Source organism: Nansenia antarctica (assembly GCF_963989245.1).
Source record: "Nansenia antarctica genome assembly, chromosome: 14".
NCBI classification, from domain to species: Eukaryota; Metazoa; Chordata; class Actinopteri; order Argentiniformes; family Microstomatidae; genus Nansenia; species Nansenia antarctica.
The window spans coordinates 23,017,416-23,038,161 of NC_137684.1; the positions used below are offsets into that span (position 1 = coordinate 23,017,416).

The 20,746-nt window shown below is 42.7% G+C and overlaps 2 protein-coding genes across 2 annotated transcripts in view; both read left to right on the forward strand.

Annotated features, from left to right (window-relative positions):
- The window catches only part of mical3a (microtubule associated monooxygenase, calponin and LIM domain containing 3a), a 48,406-nt gene extending 44,126 nt beyond the window's left edge, over positions 1–4,280 (forward strand). Inside the window, exons 42-45 of the mRNA XM_080545099.1 lie at positions 506–571; positions 3,285–3,384; positions 3,688–3,761; positions 3,986–4,280. Of these exons, the coding sequence (XP_080401225.1) occupies positions 506–571; positions 3,285–3,384; positions 3,688–3,761; positions 3,986–4,170 (425 nt within the window). The 3' untranslated portion in view covers positions 4,171–4,280. The remainder of the gene's footprint in view (positions 1–505; positions 572–3,284; positions 3,385–3,687; positions 3,762–3,985) is intronic.
- A 5,186-nt stretch (positions 4,281–9,466) lies between these two features.
- Positions 9,467–20,746, forward strand: part of ttc38 (tetratricopeptide repeat domain 38) — a 32,427-nt gene continuing 21,147 nt past the window's right edge. Inside the window, exons 1-4 of the mRNA XM_080545009.1 lie at positions 9,467–9,562; positions 19,103–19,180; positions 19,349–19,430; positions 19,782–19,953. Of these exons, the coding sequence (XP_080401135.1) occupies positions 9,533–9,562; positions 19,103–19,180; positions 19,349–19,430; positions 19,782–19,953 (362 nt within the window). The 5' untranslated portion in view covers positions 9,467–9,532. The remainder of the gene's footprint in view (positions 9,563–19,102; positions 19,181–19,348; positions 19,431–19,781; positions 19,954–20,746) is intronic.

Below are 20,746 nucleotides of genomic sequence, written 5' to 3' on the forward strand. Positions count from 1 at the left end.
AGACAACAACTGATGAAAAGATGAAAGAAGATAATTATTTCCCCTCCTGTTCTCTAGCCCTTTAGTATTTTCATTTCCTTTTTTCCCCTCTCTCCCTCCCGCCACACAGCTGATCTCTGTCACCTCTTCCATGTGCGCTCAGTTTGACTTCCCCCCTCCTAGTGCTCTCGGCTCTTTTTTGATTTTCTCCTCACTCTTCTCTCTTCCTCATCTCCCCCCTCCCTCACTCCTTCCCTCCTCCCTCTCCATCACCTCCTCCCACACTTTTTGTCCTCTTCTACACTGTTTTTCCCTGTGTCTATTACTTCTTCCTCCTCCCCCTTTCCACTTCTCCCTCCTCCTCCACTTCTCCCTCCTCCTCCTCCACTTCTCCTCCTCCCCCTCCTCCACTTCTCCCTCCTCCTCCTCCACTTCTCCTCCTCCCCCTCTCCACTTCTCCCTCCTCCCCCTCCTCCCACCCCACTCCACCCCACTCCTTGGCACTCCTTTCCCTATGTTGTGGAAGGTGAGCCCTTTGTCGGGACGCCTCGCCGAAGACCTATCTCCTTCTGCCCCTGCTGTTCCCCTGAAGGTAACGTAACTTCGCCTCGCCGCAGGTCGCTGCAGCAGGTTACCATGGCAACCGCCGGGGATATCTGCCGAGCGGGGCTCAGGGCTCCTCCTCTGCCTGGTCTCCTGAACTACTCCCTCTCCTCCTCTTCCTCCTCCTCCTCCTCCTCCTCTCCTTTCTTCTCCTCCTCCTCCTCCTCCTCTCCCTTTGTGTGATCAGGCTCAGTAGATTTCCCCAGGTCGTCATAGTTACGTATCTTCCATGCTACGGTACATCACACTGCATCACACATTAAATATGTTAGAAAAGATTATGCTGATTAACTTATTAGGGTTATGTAACTCTTAACTTGAGGGGAAAGGTTTAGGATAGGGGCCGCTCTATGCGTTTGATGTTCTTTCGTGTTCATTGAAATGAGGAGTTTCAGTTTTGGATTTCAATAGAATAGGACCATTCAGAAATAACAAAAATAATAATAAACCAGTGCCGTTATTATAGGAGCCACACATATTAAAGTTGTGATGGTATTGCTAATGGACTTTTTCTCCCACATCTCTCATTTAAGTGTAAATGGATAGAATTATCCTTTTCGCCTGTGTGGTTTGAATCAACCATCTGGCATTCTATCAACCCTCCCACTCATTGATTAGAATAACATGTTTATGAGATGAACACATTGACAAGAGGTGTCCACCCACATCGTACACATCTCTGTTGTCCACATATTATCCTCATTTCGACACACGGTCTAGAGTTCAATGTCGGCATTGGCCTTTCATCTACAGGGCTCTCAAGTCTCACGCATTGGGCGTGAGACACCCGCATTTCAACCCGTTCACACGCTCACACGCCGCGTGTGTCTCACGCCCAATGCGTGAGACTTGAGAGCCCTGCATCTAGTCATCATTCCATGTAGCTGCAGTGAGCTAGCAGTGAGCTAGCAGTGAGCTAGCAGTGAGGGGGGAAACTACTCTGCTTGAGTGTGTTTTTTTAATGATCAACAGCACCAGCATGTCCTCTCTGATTGCTGTTCAACTAATGGGAGTGAATGATCATCGCCACGGTTCATTGGTCCAGACTCTCAGTGTGTGCGTGTGCGTGTGCGTGTGCGTGTGTGTGTGTGTGTGTGTGTGTGTGTGTGTGCGTGTGTGTGCGTGTGTGTGTGTGTGTGTGTGCGAAGGCTTCTTCAAAGCTCTCATGTAGCCTCTCCACTGTGTGAGACTCCTTTGCCTCTGAGATGAATTAGCTTAGAGGCAAGTTTGTGGAGTTTCAAGGAGTTTTTAGATCTGCCTATTTGTGAGGCCTGTTCAAAGTCTACGTGAACTAAACGTGACAAAACAAGAGTAGTAATAATGTGTGGATCGTCTGGTCTACAGTGTGTAACATCTGTCTGTGTGAAACCGCTTGAGAAACCTTCCGATCCATGTGGCGTGTGTGTGTGTGTGTGTGCGTGTGCGTGTGCGTGTGCGTGCGTGCGCGTGCGTGTGTTTAATCCGTTTTTCAGGCTGGTTTGTTTTCGTTGTGTCATGTTGCTAACTGTGGCTCTTCTCTCCTGTGCGCTGGGAGCGTTGGGCTGAGGGGTGGTGGACGAGGCAGAGGGGGAAAAGCACGTTGCTGGATAAGTTAGCGAATCAACCTGTTGTTTCTCCTCCTCCTTGTTCTGTATTGCCCATGTGTTTCCTCCGTCTGAGGGACTCGCTTCTGCCTTTCTCTCTGTCCTTGTCTGTTAACTCAGTGAAAGCCAACGCCCGAGACCACAGCCATGCGATTTATGTGTGCACTGTGTTTTTCCTGTTTTTCGTTTTGCAAGAGCCTCCACTCCTCCAGCTAAGTACGTCAGTCATGCTGCATCCAGGTTTGTCGTCCCCCCATCCCCCCCCCCCGCCACCCCGCGTCCCATTCAAACCGCTTGGCTCCACCTGCGTCTGCGTGTGACAGATAGAAAGGATGCGTCGCAAACTTCCTGTTCTCTCTAGCATGCCATCGACCGGCCCTTTATGTACAATTTACGACGGCACGAGAGGAGAACCGTGTAGCCTCCAGGGGGATCCGGGGCCCCTGACCACCATTGGTCATGAATGCACTAATGCATGACAACCGCAGAGGCTTGTCCCCATAGGGAGACTGATAGAGGAGAACTGGAGGAGCTTCACTACTGGTCAAAATGACAAATCATCCCCCCCACCACCATTTGACCCAGTAATTGAAGCAGTAAGAATAATTCATGGGCTTTTATTAAACTTTCAGCATGAATACGATCTGACAGGGATGTATTTATGCCGCTGGTTGGTGGCTCATTGTGCTGGTGGTAGCAATGTATCATTTCCATAAGTTCATGGTGGGTTCAAAGTGGTAGAATTCCCAAGTCGCTTGTTCCCGATACTGCTGTGTCTCTGTAACAGGCTGAAACCATGGTGCAGAGCAGCATGTCCCACAAGTCCAGATTTAGTCAATTACAAACTCCACTTTGCAACACCTGTCTGCAACCACAAAGTTGGTTGTCCAAAGTTGAGACCGCCGTACCTCCACGCCATCTTCTGTGAGCCACATGGCCAGACAGACCTCACTGGTCGTCAGTCAGCACCTCCACCGTACCATCCCCCCCCCCGCCCCCCAACTAAGACATCCTAGCTTGGCTGTCATTGCCATTGTCTGTGTCCGTCTGTGTCTGTGTCTCTCTCTGTCAGCCTCTCTGGTCCCGCTGTCTCACTCCCCTTTTCTGTGCTTCTTCCAGGTATGGGCAAGAAAGACGACCCCAAACTCATGCAAGAATGGTTCAAACTGGTGCAGGAGAAAAATGCCCTGGTGCGCTACGAGTCTGAGCTGATGATATTGTGAGTACAATGTTGTGTTTTTGTCCCAATCTCTATAACAAAAGGTGACCTTTTCTTTGAAAATGTAGAAAGTGTGCCACATTCCAGTACACACTGTACAGAAATTCAGCACTCCAGGGGGTATGAATGTTATTCTCTGTTATGTACAGTTTATTGTTTGGTGTTATGCCATGGTTTTCGCTGCCAGTTGAATTTCCCTGTGGGGAACGGGAATTAATTAAGTAATACAGTACATATATCTAGTTTAAATGAATTTGCTCTATTCTTTGCGCTCATGTCTTTTCTCCTGTCTTTGTCCCTCAGTGCACGAGAGCTGGAGCTGGAGGACCGCCAGAGCCGACTGCAACAGGACCTGAGGGAGCGCATGGCCATCGAAGGTGACAACTGCCATCTTGAATGCCCACACTGTTTTCCCTCTCCTTGCCCCATTCTCTCTCTCTCGCTCTCTCTCTCTCTCTCTCTCTCTCTCTCTCTCTCTCTCTCTATCTCTCTAACTTCATCTCTCTCTCTCTCTCCCCCCTCATTCACTCCCTCCCTCACACGCACACTCCTCAACTCCCTCTCTTTTACACCCCCCTCTCCCTCCCTCGTCCCCCCTCAGACCACTTGAAGAAGGAGGCGGAGCTGGCGGAGGAGAAGCAGATCCTGAACGAGATGCTGGAGGTGGTGGAGCAGCGGGACTCCCTGGTGGCCCTCCTGGAGGAGCAGAGGCTCCGGGAGAAGGAGGAGGACAAGGACCTGGAGTCCGTCATGCTCTCCAAGGGCTTCAACCTCAACTGGGCCTGAGGGGGCAGAGATGGAGGTGACAGACGCAAGCCATCAGACCCTGATTCTTACAGCCCAAGAGCACCTTCGCTGTCCTGGTTTCGGCGGAGGGCCCCCGCGCTGCCCCACTCTCAGACCCTCAGCAGAGAACGTGTGTGGTGGTCTTCTTCCTCCCTCGTGGCTGCTGCCTGGTCCTCTTCCGTTTGAGCGGTCTATAACGTTTACATATCCTCCCTGCTCAAGGCAGGTCTCATCACTTGCGTAGACCCGCTCACCTCACTGTCTCCTCTTTACCAGAGGACTAGGAGAGTCGACGGCGGCAGCCTGAAACCGACAACGGCGTCAGAACTTTGGAGCGGTTCTCTTTTAGAACAGGCGACTTTTATGTTCGATTGGGAGAATGTTTCTTTTTTTTAAATGTTTTGATTTCTTGGAATCTAGATCATGCAAAGGGAAGAAAGAGGTTAGGTCCTGCTGATGTAAAGGAACTGTATGAGAGACGTGCTTCTGTGTATTAAATGTGTAGAAGAAAAACATAAGAAAAGACTGGTCTGTTACGGAGGTGTTTCTCTGTGGCCACCACGGGATGAGGGGACCACGGTCTCTGGTCTGTCACTCATCCTCTGTCTCAACCGAACCTCCCGACATCCTCTGCCATGGTGACTGCTGACTGGGGGGATGGAGCTTTTAGCTTCACACTCTGAGAAGCCTTTAAGGATGAGACTCTGAAAGGCCGATCATTTATTTTGCACAGAGATTCACAATGGGTTTAACACTAATGATCAATCCAATCTGGTCACTTAGTTTTAATTGTGTATTTATAATCTTTTTTTCTTTTCTTTTTTTCTTTGGTATTTCCTGCATTCATCACGGAAGAGAGTGACTGTCCGTGAGACTCGGTGGATTGCACTTGTCCTCTCTTATTGACATTGACAATTAGGAAACCAACCCGAAAACTCCATCACCCAGAAGCCATTGTGTGTCAAAAATGCAGGCTCATAGAGAAATACTTTCCTGTGTACATTGTCTTTGACTCTGAACGTTGTGCTGGTGTGAGTAGGTAGCCTGTAGCATAGATGTATTGACACACATTTACCGTACACGTCAGCTAGCCGTTTGACACATCTCTTGGTCTCCTGGTTTTGAGTGATCATGTGGCTTCTCTTTTTGATGCCGTTAACTGTATACCATACTCACATTTTAAGTTTACAATCAGGAGTTCTTATTTAATGGTCATTGACATTGCGGTGTCAACATCCTTAGTGTATTTCTTTTATTTTTTTCCAATAACAAAGCTTTATTCAATATTAAAAAGTACATCATTTCAACCCATATAATATAATAACCCAAGCCTTCTTGATTCCTGTGGTTTTTGGGTGGGGGGAGTAGCATCTCCTTGATTGTCACCCTCAGGTTTCTTATAGACTTTGGCACCCTTCTCCTGCATTGCCCCCTCACTCTCTGCAGCTTTGGGAGTCTTCTGTGCTTTAAGTTTAGGCTCTGAAGCCTTCTCCTTGTGCTTTTTATGGTGCAGGCTTCTTCTTTGCACCTGCAGCTTTTGGGGATTTCTCCCATCGTAGTATCAGTGTTCCTAGTGGTTCTCAGTTTGGGCTCCTTGACGTTACCCCCAACTGCAAGCCGAAACCGTCCCAGCGCGTCCCAGTAGCGGTGGAATTGGCTGGCCTCACCCAACACCCCACTCTCCAGTCCTTCAGTAATGGCGACCCCCTTCCTAGTGTCCAACTGTTTCACTGCCTCGTTGACCATCACCACCATAGGAGGCCGAGCCGAGCCCTTTCTTGCAGGTGCTTTCCCTGAGACACCACCAACATCTTTCGCATCTTTTGTTGGCGCAGAGGAGGACGAGGAGGAGGAGGAGGACGAAACTGCTGCTGCTGTTTTCTTTGGTGGCATTTTCAGAGATGGAGAGTTCTCTAGGTGGTTTAAAAAAATAAAATAAAAAGGACTGTCAATATGTTTTGATCTGGGAAGGCAGTATCTTTTGTATAATTCATATACAGTAACAGTATCTTACTGCATAATCGTGTGTAACATCGTAGAGTAGTGTCATAAACAAACTGATTTCTCTCTTGAAGGTGAGATATCGGTAAAAAACATGCATCACTCACTAATGCCACAAGACAGTTGGTCTTGTCGGTGGATAATGCTGCAATATCAAAGGGGGGAACCACAACGCTCAGATGCGGCCCATTAGCTTCACTGTCCGTAGGGTTGAGTTAGACCGTGTAATGATGACCCACTCTGGGGAAAGATGCCTTTCATTTCAGTATCGATACTTAACAGTTTTTAGATATACGTTTACTGTTGCCCTCCTGCGAGGTATTCGATTTCAGACTTTTGTGTATGCCACTGGAGAATGGTGAATTTGTATTTTTTTCGTTTTTTGTTTTTTTTATTAAAATCCTTTTATACTACAGGTCTTCTTACCGCAGTCATGAAAAGTAGACGTGTAGGCGGAGCGAAGGTGCTCTCAACATGCTTAGGCTACTTTTGTTCAGTCCACAGGAGCATGCACGTACATCTGTTTGGCATTTGAACCCTGATAGCCTTTCTGCCAAACTGTAAATCTATGGTTGGTCACCCTTTTGCTGTATAGATACACACAGAGTGAGATGTGTGTGAGGATTGAAAAAAGAGCTGTGAATACAAAAAAGTTACACAATTTCAAGGCTTGTTGTTTTAGATGGTGTGTGATACGTTTGACAGATTTATTGATATTTATTAACATGTGTGCAAAAATGTATCATATGTAAAGAAAATGAATCCTAATTTTTAAAACTGTATGTTGACACATGAAAGGTATGTAAATGCTTCATATAGCTAAAATGCATAGGGTGTTGGATGTATGCTGAAATGGCAATAAAGTTGTTCTTCTAAATGGCCTGTGTGAGTCTCTCTTTTTAATATAAGATCTTGATTTTTTTCTTTTATAATGGTATATTGATTGTGACTATCCTGTAGGACTGTAATGAAGTTAGATCAAGTTACATCTATCTCAGCATCTGCACAACTTTTTTTTTATAAAAAAGAAAAATGGTATCCTTTATGTATACAGATGGAAAGCACCTTGAGACCAGATTTTCTTTTTCAAGTGTGGCCTGATTTACATTCCACTGACAATACATTTACCTACAGTTTTTACAGACAACAATAATTCATAACAACAACTATCCTCCTCCATCCTCCACAGTCAAGTGTCTGAAATGGGCCAGTGAAACTAACTCATGCCCCTAGGAGACAGACACCAAAGGCAGTTTCCTCCTACTCAGAGGAGACGTGGGACCTCAAGGACAGTCTTGGAGACTGCATCTGGGAATTTATGGATTATAGTTTTAATACAGAAGCCAGTGGTGGGTCATTCTTGGAGTTAGGGACAACCACCCTACTGCCTGATATAAAAGACAGTGCTGAGCACGAAACATATCACCTGTAATAAAACGAAGTGCTGAATAATAGACTGGATCTAACTGTTAACGAACCTTCAAGAGTACAATTATGTAAATGTATTTGGGTAATAATAATAATAAGGGTAAAGTAAATGCTTTTATGATAATACAGTATATCTCAAAGGTGAGTACACCCTTTAGATTTTTGCAAATATTCTGTCATATCCTTTCAGGGGATAACACTATCTTAATGACACTTTGATATAACTTAAAGTAGTCAGTGCACTGCTTGAATAACAGTATAGATTTATTGTACATTGAAAATTACTCAGTACACAGCTGTTAATGTCTAAACAGCTGGCAACAAAAGTGAGTACACCCCATAGTGAACATCTAAATTGTGCCCAAAGTGTCAATATTTTTAACCCTCCTGGGCATGGCATTCACCAGAGCTGCACAGGTTGCTTCTGGAATCTTCTTCCACTCCTCCATGACGACATCACGGAGCGCACGGATGTTGGACACCTTGCACTCCTCCACCTTCCTCTTGAGGATGCCCCACATGTGCTCAATTGGGTTAAGGTCTGGAGACATACTTGGCCAGTCCATCACCTTAACCTTCAGCTTCTTCAGCAAGGCCGTTGTCATCTTGGAGGTGTGTTTAGGGTCATTATCATGTTGGAAAACTGCCCTAAAAAACGGCCCAGTTCCCGTAGAGAGGGGATCATGCTCTGCTGCAGGATGTCACAGTATATATTGGAATTCATGTGTCCCTCAATGAAATGCAGCTCCCCAGTGCCGGCAGCACTCATGCAGCCCCAGACCATGATGCTGCCACCACCATGCTTGACTGTAGGCAAAACACTGTCTTGGTACTCCTCACCAGGGTGCCGCCACACACGCCGGACACCATCTGACCCAAACAGGTTTATTTTGGTCTCATCAGACCACAGGACATGGTTCCAGTAACTCATGTTCTTGGATTCATTGTCTTCAGCAAACTGTTTGCGGGCTTTCTTATGCATCGGTTTCAGAAGAGGCTTCTGTCTGGGGCGACGGCCATACAAACCGATTTGATGCAGTGTGCGGTGTATGGGCTGGGCACTGACAGGCTGACATCCCACTTTTGCAACCTCTGCAGCAATGCTGGAAGCACTCGCACGTCTATTTTTGGAAACCAACCTCTGGATATGACGCTGAGCACGTGGACTCAACTTCTTTGGTCGACCCTGGCGAGGCCTGTTCCGAGTGGAACCTGTCCTGGAAAACCGCTGTATGATCTTAGCCACAGTGATGCAACTCATTTTCAGGGTGTTGGCAATCTTCTTATAGCCAAGGCCATCTTTGTGAAGCGCAATAATCCTTTTTTTCAGCCGCTCAGAGAGTTCCTTGCCATGAGGTGCCATGTTGTCCAGCATTCAGAGAGAATTGTGCCCAAAACACCAAATTTAACAGCCCTGCTTATCATTTACACCTGAATCCTTGTAACACTAACGAGTCACATGACACCAGGGCAGGAAAACAACATCATTGGGCACAATTAGGACATCTTCACTATGGGGTGTACTCACTTTTGTTGCCAGCTGTTTAGACATTAACAGCTGTGTACTGAGTAATTTTCAAAGGACAATAAATCTATACTGTTATTCAAGCAGCACACTGACTACTTTAAGTTATATCAAAGTTTCAGTAGGATAATGTTATCCCCTGAAAGGATATAACAGAATATTAGCAAAAATCTAAAGGGTGTACTCACTTTTGAGATATACTGTATCATGTGTGTGGTGATGACCCACACTAGCTTGCATAATTATTCCGGTTAAATCCAGTTCCGGTGATCAAAAGTCCACTCCAGTATTTCTCTCGGTCCGTTTTCTTTCAGCTGGGTCACCGCTGTTCATAATGGCGTGTGTGTGATTCGAGACGGGATAAGAAGTTCAGAGGTGCAATCTTGCAAACAACAAAAGCCGAACATTATGATTGCATCAAGTTTAAGGGATTGTAAGGTAAGCTGACAGATACAATATGAACAAGGCTGCAAGGTGCTGCAGACATCTGATATTAGAAAATGTTAACAATGATAATTAATCATTTTGGAAGAGAATATTTTATTTACAAAATGACATGTTGGTGTTAACAGCTGCTGATGCAAATATACACAACAGAACACTGCTATCTGTACTGTGTGTGTAAGGCAAGAAGCTTGCACAGACTTTTTGGTTCGGGTTAGTGGAAAGTTTCAAGTTGGTGGAAAGTTTAAAGATGGTTTTGGGCGATAGATAGATTTGCACGGTAGTTTGAAAGAAAGTGTGAAAGTAGGATGAACCAACGGTCCAAGCCGGGGTAGACAGATGAGAGAAGGTTAGATAGATAGATGAAAGTAGGCATGTCGTGAGTTTAGAATGATACGGTTCTTTTGATTGATTGATTGATTGAAAACTTTATTAGAAGATTTGCAGAAGTAGGTACATGAATATATCTCCGTTTAGAATGATAAGGTTGTATCTCCGTTTAGGGTAGTTCAGAGATATTGAGCGTCAACGTTTTTACATTCCATTATGTTGTGTGAGATGGAACCTTTGTATTTTATGAATTACTAACTCAAAAATGTCAACATTTTTAAAATAACACCACACAGGCATTAATAAACACCTAATGGATCAGACTATGTAAAAAACTCAATTTTGACAAAAATGGAGATAGAACCTTATAATTCTAAACTCACGATGTGTCGATGAAAGAGGCCAGATCAAAACAATGTTAAAGTTTCCTAACTGTGAGTTGTTACAGGGAGAAAGTTAGTAGTGACTGGCAATAGGAAGAAAGCATTATGACAGTTGAAGACAACTGAGATAGTTAGATGGACATATGGAGAAAGATAACAGACAGATAGATGTGAGACTGACAGATAGAGAGGGTGGATATAGAGAAGGTAAGTATAGATAGATAGATAGATTGCTTAATGTACAGTACAGGCCAAAAGTTTGGACACACCTTCTCATTCAATGCGTTTCCTTTATTTTCATGACTATTTACATTGTAGATTCTCACTGAAGGCATCAAAACTATGAATGAACACATGTGGAATGATGTACTTAACAAAAAAGTGTGAAATAACTCTAAATATGTCTTAGATTTTAGATTCCTCAAAGTAGCCACCCTTTGTTTTGTTGTTGTTAATAAAATAAAAATGTGTTGTTGTTAATAACATATATAATAATAATATTATATATATAATAACATATTATTATTAACACATATTATATTTAATATTATTATAATATATTTTATTAACAACAAAAAAGCAAAGGGTGGCTACTTTGAGGAATCTAAAATCTAAAATAGTCATGAAAAGAAAGGAAACGCATTGAATGAGAAGGTGTGTCCAAACTTTTGGCCTGTACTGTACTTTGCCCAGTGACTCAACTCAATAAACGCAGCAGTCTGTTATCGCGGCATGTGTTTACTAGTTAAGACAGCTGTGCTTTTTAAAAAATCTACTATTAGGCCAAAAAAGAGCCGCCTCGGGGGTCAAATGACCATAGTCTTTACAATGGTAAGCTGCTACTTACACACAAAGACCACTAGTTGGCGCCTCTTGTAAACTAGCCTGCCTCCTACACAGAAAAACTGCAAAATAGCTTTATACTAGCTTATCCTGATGTGATTTTGAAAATGTAAGGATACTGGGTGGTAGAACGCACTTATCTCGGAAAAGCCATGAAAGGACGGTCCTGAAATTTGATGGAGTGCAAACTAAGATATAAACATGTTTTTACTCACAGACTTGCAGACCCATGGCTGTTCTAGTGTTCAAATCAATCCGTGCATCTCAGCTGTCACCACAATTCACAGATTCAGCATCGCGTCCTCTCCACAACATCCTAAAAGCGAATACAGTCTCCTGGACTCCACCATTAGAATAGAGCGAATAGAGTCTCCTGGACTCCACCATTTCCTCCACACACCGAGCTGTTATCGACAGCAGGGCCCAGCATTTCAAAACGTTTTGATCTGGATCATAATGATGCAGATTCAGGGATCCCTTTTTCAGGATCAGATCGATCTGCCTGAAGTGTCTTTCGAAAACTATCGGACAGGGTCATTCTAATCCATATCAAGATCAAGACCACAGAATTTGGAGTGGCTTTGAATAGGCCTCTCTATCTTGACGTCTACTGGGCGAGCTAATGTTTAGTTTTCTTTATGTGTGTGTGATAAGATGAATGTCAGATGAATGCGGAGACCGAGAGGTGTTGCTTCCTTATGATAATTAATTAATGCTCGAGATAGACAATTAAGATAAAGTTTAATCCATTACACAGCGCTGGGCCAGCCTCTCTCAACACACGGCAAGCAACGGTGAGAGACTCGCCCCGAATGACATTTTGCAGTGGCCTTATATGCTAGATTTCCGCTGACACCGGAAACAGCTGTCCCTTGCCAATCATCGGTCACCCGTCATACATGTTTACATACTAAAGTTAGAAGCTAGCTTGCCTCTGCTTCCCTACCATAACGGTTTGTTTGTTCCGGTCACCAGTTACCTGACTCTCAGTCAGCTGACCGTTCGTTCCCAAATATACTGATCTATTGACCCCAGTACCCATATAAGTCTACCACCTGGCTGACCACCACAAGGCTCCACTGTCCTTAGATCCCAACTGGTCCCCATCTCTATATTTGGCTCAGGTCCAGTTACAGAAACGCATGCTGACTCAGAGTGGTCAGTTTATGTCCTGAGAGTGGACACACTTAAAGTATGTTTAAGGTTACACACTGAGTATTGCAATATTTGATAGGCACACAGCATCTTGCACATAGCTACACAAAACGCATCATATCAGCTCACTCTTTTTTGTCTTCTCTAATGGACAGTAACTTTAATTATTTCTCTTTCTTTCCCCATGGTTGAGATCCCGCATTCCTCCCCCAGAATCGTCTTTAAATGACTTTTCCCATGGACAAATGCAAGTTCCCAGTCATGTGGCCTGACAAAGTGAACAAACATCTCACTCCACAATTGACTTGGCATGAGTAAAAGGTCACTTTGTGGTTAACTACTCTGATTAATAATCACCTCCTTTGGATAAAAACCTTTGTTGTTTAAAGGAGAAAATATCCAAATAGGTTTCTCATTGCTATGTCTAACTACTCATTACAAATGAAGTAGGTATCATTTCCATCATTAATTCAAATCACATGTTTTTCCATAGTTTGTTACATAATTATACATTTTTAACAAATAGGGATATCGTCAATCCTTTTCTTTAGGTGTCTTCGATATCCTAGGTCGATCTTCAACAGAGGGACCATCATGCTTTTCCGGTCGCAATGAGGCACTATCTGAGACGCTGGAACATTGTTGTCTTTCGCCTTCTCGTCCTCTTGTATTGTTGCTGTGTTATTGAGAGACTCACAGTAGAAATTATTTCATTCACCCTCATGCTGCTTGCTCAAATGTTTTAACAGTGTTATTGAAACTCTAAATCCTTACCCCCTACTTTTCTCTCCCCTATTGTTCTATGTCCCCATTGTCTGATCTTAAAGGTTTACTCCTGTTGTGGTGAATACGTACAACAATTGTCAACAAACTGGCAAACTCCTGCAACTGAGTCTAGTGCGCTATTTGGTTTAACTCCCTGGATGTCACGACGCATGCGAACAAGATTAGTGTCAGAGTCTTCAGTTAAAGTAAAGTCTGTTTCGTTAGTTAACACCCAGAGCGTATACAGAACCGATAGAATTGTGGCCATCCATCTTATGCACAACGAGGCCAGGATCACACGGTTTCTCTCGGCACGCATCGTCTGTCCGGTATCTCTTGTCCTAGTTTCAATCTTAATTCACAACAACATCAAGAATAATTGTTAATAGCAGAGATAGTTATCATTATGGTACTGGAATCAGTAATCGTTTCATAATACGTGTTTTCCCCTTTGCTTGGTTCTCATCGTCAGAGTTGAGAGTGGGTTGGGCCCCCTGTGGTCCCCCCCATCTAGTGAGTTATGCACTTGCCTGCTGAGACATTTTTAGATACAGGGATTGCACAATCGTTAAGTACAGGTAGACAGACATTGAGTTTCTCTCAAAATGGTTAACTCGTCCTTCAATAATGCTCCTAGAGGAAACAAAAGGATTTGTCATTTGAAGTTCATGCCATGGGTATTCAAACTAGGACGTGTGTTGTGAAAAACCGTGAACCGTCCCTTTAATATCCAAATCAGTTCTTCAATACTTAGTTTATTTACTGTCAATGTGCAATCTGAGTCAATTCCCATAAGCATACTTTTAATGAGGTAGATAGGTTCTATTCTACCCGTATGTTAAAAATTCTGATCACAATCGTTACTGATGGCTTGAATACTTCCCCGTTGGTCTATGTACACTATGAGCTTATTTTGCATTAAGATTTAAATTTGCTGTGAACATTTAAATGTTCTATCCCTCTCTTATAATCAAATATTTCTCAGTCAATCACCCGTTGGTTTAGTAGATTTATCAGAGACACTCTTGAGTCAGTGTGAATGGTTCTTTATCATAAATGTTGCATCAATGTGTAATGCTCGTGCATTCAGCTGTTGGCCGATTAACACTGTTGATCGTGTGAAGTACTGTCATATTCGTATGTGTGATTGCTTTATCAAAGTCTGTAGTCTGTCATGTCATTATCATGTTTCCGCTTCCAAACAGAAAAACAACATTTTCATTTACAGTTATACAGAGAATTATTATTTGTGGTTTCCCCTTTCTCTCATCCGTCAATCGTTCACTGTCATTTCAGCCCCCACTTCTGTTAGATTGGCCCTCAGCAACGCCCCCGTTTTTTTAGTCCGTCGCTCATTTTCCTTGCAGTTTCTCGGTTCTGTCAGGAGATAGAATTGGCAAGAGTTGTGTTGTCCGTTCGGGATTATTCATCAATCAAAATGTCACATATTCCTCTTTGCTTGTGTGAACATCAACAGTCATCAATGCATGTCTCTGTTTACTAAGTAAATTCAAATGCTACGTTTACTGAGTCAATGCAGAATTGTATGATAATTACAATAAGAGACAACTACATTTTCATGTCTAACACTTCTATGTGTTCTCTGCGTGTCTGTGTCACCGAGCTGCGTCTTGTTTGCAAGGGCAGTTCTATTAATAGTGTTGGTTCAGAGCGTCGTCCCTGGTGCAGCGTTGTGGAGCACAAGTGCACTCGTGTCTCTTACCACCTTTTGCTGTTCGTGCTAAGCTATTTAGCTTGTCCTGAAAATACAATAGTTATTCATTTCACTCTTTATCATTTGTTTACAATATGTTAATCAATACAAGGATTCTTATTACTTAACTCAATGATTTCCCTATAACTCTATCACTCGACATGCTTCACGTAAGACTTCATTACCCATAATGCTTAGTATTCATTCCAACCCTCTAGGTCCGCGTATTGCGCCAGCTCCAAGACTTGTGGTTGGTATTGCTTATTAAACAATCCCAAAGCTTCTAATTCCCTTATTCGTTTTTCAATCAATGCTGGTGTCATTGAGAAAATGTCTGGTGTCGATAATTTAAAGTTTTTCGCATCGTCTCCAATACCATCTAGAATCATATTTGTAAAGAATGCGTTAGGTTTGTCATCTAATTCCAAATTCGCCTTTTCTCTCCAGGTATTTTGGAATCTGATTACAAAGTCAGACATTGTTTCATTAGGCTTACGTTTACAGTTCAGAATTTGTGAGATATCACGGTTTTGGCTAGCATGTTCGTTTAGGAATTTGGTTAATTGTTCAATGTGAGTCACTTTGTGTTGTTTATTAAACCATGGGAATCGTTCATTAATTGTATTACCTCTACATGGCCCATCATTATCTTCATTCAAAGTTTCACAAGCATTTATCAAAGTATCAATTTCAACATCTGGCATTAACGTGATCAGAATGTATCTTAAATCCGTGCCATTCAAATTACCATGGAGCAACATTGTTTTATACCAATTTATGAATCCTTTTGGGTTAATCAAGGGTCTGGGTGCGTCGACTATGATTGCAGATACGTCAATCAGGGTTAATGGTTTATACAGTACTTTCTCCTCTATATTTAACAATGGTGCCTGCACCCGGATTACGCTGCGTATCACAGTCTGCTCCGCCTGTTCCGGCTGTACAGGAGGAGACACGCTCTGTATCTCCTTTACCTTGGGTATAGGGTTAAACCTATTGTGTTCCTTTTTTCTGACAATATTACCAGGCCATTGATTAGACATTATTACCCATGCTTGATAGACTTCTTTCATGTAATCAATATCCCATAATGGGTCGCAAATGCTTTTGTTTGATATCAAATATTCATCAATAATCTTTAGTTTATTCTTTTCAAAACTCCCGATACTTGGGAAATTATCGTCACTCCATTCCGCAATCTTTGTTAGAAATGGTTCTGCATAGAATGGTCCTAATTTAAGTAAAATCCATCCTTTTGGTGTCACTGTATCAGTGTATTTTATCGGAATATCAATTATGTGTGGATCAATTTCCAATAGTTTCTTAATAGATTTCTTTTCCCCTCGTGGCAAGTCCCTAACCGACTTGTACTTAATAATCCGTTTCTCACAATTTGCCGTCCTAGACATTCGATTCCCCATGTTTGATTAATTACACTGCACACAATGTTAGTAAAAAGGAATTCTTTTATCTAAATTGTCTCGTTAGAGCTTTATAGTTACACCATTCGTGTCATATACTTTAATTCAGTCTGTTGCATTGCGTCTCATCAAGGTCATTTAAATCCACGTCTCATCTGTTCTCTCCTGTCTCAATAAATCAATCTTGTCACTCAACTCTGTTGCGCTTTATCATTAACACAAATGCCGTATCCGTTCAACGTCTTATCGTCCTACAACTGTCTTTTTTACCGCTGACCTATATCTTTCATTATCCTGTTTCTCTACATAATACCACATTACTAGACCACTTTAAAACATTTTTATCATCTTTCTTTAGATCACACTTCAACTTACATACCATAACCACTTGCGTGTCAATACCTTATTCATTTAACCATCTTAATCAACATTCTACTTCATAGTTTCAAATCCTGTGCTATAACACAATGCCATATTTCTGTACCATACAGATAAACACATGTCTGTACCTTACAGATAAAAACATAAATAAAAACCCACGGAATGCCCAATTCCGTTTAATCAATTCTTCTATGAATTAATCAATATCCAGTATCAGTATTAATCTCCTCCAGAGTGACACCTAGCAGCTCTGTCCTTTATAACGCATTATCCTATGTGGATCAATGACCTTCATGTGCACATCAATACTCAACCTTTAATATTTAGTCAAATCTAGTCATTGGCCCCCCCATCATCAAATTCATCCCCTTTCCTTCATTCAAGGAAAAAAATTACAGGTTTTTCCCTCTAGAACAACAATTCAGGTTAAGCACACAACCACACTGGTTTATCTGCCTTACCTGTCTCGCTGAATCTAGGATCCTGTTCGTTAAACGCCAATTTGATAAGATGAATGTCAGATGAATGCGGAGACCGAGAGGTGTTGCTTCCTTATGATAATTAATTAATGCTCGAGATAGACAATTAAGATAAAGTTTAATCCATTACACAGCGCTGGGCCAGCCTCTCTCAACACACGGCAAGCAACGGTGAGAGACTCGCCCCGAATGACATTTTGCAGTGGCCTTATATGCTAGATTTCCGCTGACACCGGAAACAGCTGTCCCTTGCCAATCATCGGTCACCCGTCATACATGTTTACATACTAAAGTTAGAAGCTAGCTTGCCTCTGCTTCCCTACCATAACGGTTTGTTTGTTCCGGTCACCAGTTACCTGACTCTCAGTCAGCTGACCGTTCGTTCCCAAATATACTGATCTATTGACCCCAGTACCCATATAAGTCTACCACCTGGCTGACCACCACAAGGCTCCACTGTCCTTAGATCCCAACTGGTCCCCATCTCTATATTTGGCTCAGGTCCAGTTACAGAAACGCATGCTGACTCAGAGTGGTCAGTTTATGTCCTGAGAGTGGACACACTTAAAGTATGTTTAAGGTTACACACTGAGTATTGCAATATTTGATAGGCACACAGCATCTTGCACATAGCTACACAAAACGCATCATATCAGTGTGTTTGCGTTAATGTTTAACATTTATGTTTAGCCAAAAAGACGTGAGTGAACTACATGAAGACAAAAAAAAAGACAATGTCACTCGTACTGTAAGTAAATGTATTCACTTATCTGCATAACTCATAATATAACACACACAATTCAACATCTCACTGGATAAGTTAGACTACCGGTACATTAAATGCTATTACTAGAATAACCTGTATAAGATGTTCTTTTTTTCACAACATCCCCTCCTTAGTTCCAGTGCCCTGCATAAGTAATGACATAGTGAAGCTTCAGTGGCTTCATCTTGTCTGCTCAAGTGCAAGCAAATTCCTCCAAATTCATTGGATGGCGCTTCATCATACAGCAAGACAATTGAATAACCCAAAACATACTGCCATAGCAACTAGGGGGCATAGCAAATCAGGGCCAAAAAGTGGAAAGGTCTGGCCAAGTCAATCTTCAGATTTAAATCCAATGCATTTAACAAGCATTTCATTTCCTGATGCTAAGACTTCAGGCAAAAAAACAAACAATAATACAGTACAGGCCTGGCAGAGCATCACAAGTGAATACAGAGCGTCAGACTGTGAGGTCAAAGGGTTGCAGACTTCAGGAAGTTATGGCAACAAGGATTGTTGACCAAATACTAAACATGAGTGCTTTGGAACTAGAACATTAGAAGATGGTTTGGTTGGAGGGATGGAATAGTTGGTTGGTTGGTTTGATAGATAGATCTATAGATAGATGAGAGAAAATTAGATAGATGAGGGAAAGATAGATAAATACGTAGGCCTAGATCTATAGTGTAGATAGATATAATGTGTCCTGCAAGTCTCCTGTTGTTTTTATTCAAGAGTTTCATAGCAGTTGCAGTAACAATAGAGTAAAAAGAGCTCTCAACATTCTACCATAAACCCCAATGTAAAATGTTTCACTTTCGAGTTTGAATAGTTTCAAAAGTAGAATGAGTTTAAATAAGTTTAATACAAGAAACTAAAGTTAGACTTCTCTGCACATTGTCAAGTTGGATCGATGTGAATAGCTTAAAAGTTGTAGGAGGAGTTGCAGTGGGAAGAAAGCCCACTTATAATAACAATAAGTCATAAGAATATCAAGAGTTGGACTTGCAGATGCAAGTCCACTAAGAATGAATTGGATAGGGACGTGTATGATAGCGAGCTGCACGCTGTAGTCTTTGTTGGCTACATTGTTATTGCTATTTCACAATCCTTCTGTTATAATTACAACCATACTGGTTATACTAAACTGGTCTTGAACTTGAAACTTGGCCAAAATTCACATCCAATTCCACTCCATAACTGTATGCTGTATTATACAATAGGAGGTCGGCAATTGAATGACACCTATAAAGGGTTTTATTCGTGTTAATTTTAATGTGGGAATCTCTATTCACAGGCTTGGAAGGCAGAGGGTCTACCATTGTCCACTTCCAGTAATGAAGCCTGCAAAATGTATGATGCCATACTCACGCAGGTACCCTTACTTACTCACACATACACACACACACACACACACACACACACACACACACACACTCATAAAGAAAAAATCAACTATACGAATACATCTTAGATGGTATCCAACTAAGATCTGAATACATTCTCCTTTTTCATTTGTGTTTTTGGCATGGTTTTCGTCCAGTATGTGACCTGGCGTAACGACCAGACTCTTGGAGGAGTGGAAGGATGCATTTCTGCAGTCAAGTCAGCTGACCCAGACTTTGGTATGTGACAATATGGTGAAGCTTCTGGCAAAGCAATATAACAGAGGTTTCCTGTGGACGATGACATCAGGGTAACATAAGAGGTGATGAGGGAACTGGGAATTGGTTTTTAAATACAGATTAGAATTTCAGTATCAACTGTCAGTGGCAGTCTCAATAGACCGACATAAGGCAATATTAATGAGGATCCACTCCACACACACACTCCACCCACAGGTTAAGCCATAAGGTAATGAGTGAAACAGCCTGTCCAATCTACAATCAACCATTTCACCGAACCTCTTTACACACTTCTGTATGATGGGGTTGATTTCAGACCGGGCTGAAGTGTGTGTCCCTGTTCCCCTGCAGTTATGGGTCACGTGATCGACACCGGGCTGCAGCTGGTGGGGACGGGGAGTTCTGTGCGTCTGAACGAGCGCCTGGCCAGCGCAGTGAAGACAACCGTGGAGCTGGCCCAGACCCAGGACATCACCCCCAGGGAGAGGCTGCACGTCCGGGCCATGGAGCTCTTCTCCAAGGGGTGAGGACAGCCTGCTGGAGGAACCAGCTGGAGATGGGACACATGAACAGTGACCGTAAAGAGTAGATTAAATTTGTACAGAACCTTTAGGCCACAAGAAAACCATACTGCAGGTCCCACTCATGAATGTTTATGGTGTATTGAAGGTGTGGAATGTGTTAACTGCCACAACTTATACTGACAGTGTAAACTGCTTTATATTGTGTTGAAAGGTTAAAACAAAAGCTTATGGTCTCGCAAGATGAGTGAGGTGAGATCCAAATCTTAGGAGATTCAAGATTCCACAAGAGAATACATCTGTTTGGCTCGCCTTGAGCAGTGGAATTAGGTCAAAGGAAATCACTGGAACATGGCCACCCAGCACCGCACACACGCACGCACACACACACGCACACACACATGCACATACACACACACACACACACACACACACACACACACGCACCCGCACCCCCCCACACACACACACACTCTGCTGCTACTGTTCTAATCATAGGCCCCCCTCCCTATCTGTCCTCATGACTTAGTCACATGTTTCTGAATCAAAACAGTTCCTTCTTTAATGTGTCAAAGGTCGTAGCAATGGAGAAATGTGATGGGGTCTGGTAAAAAAAGGCCCCAAGCAGGGCAAGGTCATTTTCCAGTGTTTGACAGATTATGAAAGGCCAGGTAGTAAGCTTTCAAATGATGTGTCATACATTGAAATCTGAAAAAAGTTTAAGAAGATATAAGGCAACATTTGCAACTTACCATAATGGTGCGGTGTTGCCTCAAGGCAACATTTGCATTTAAT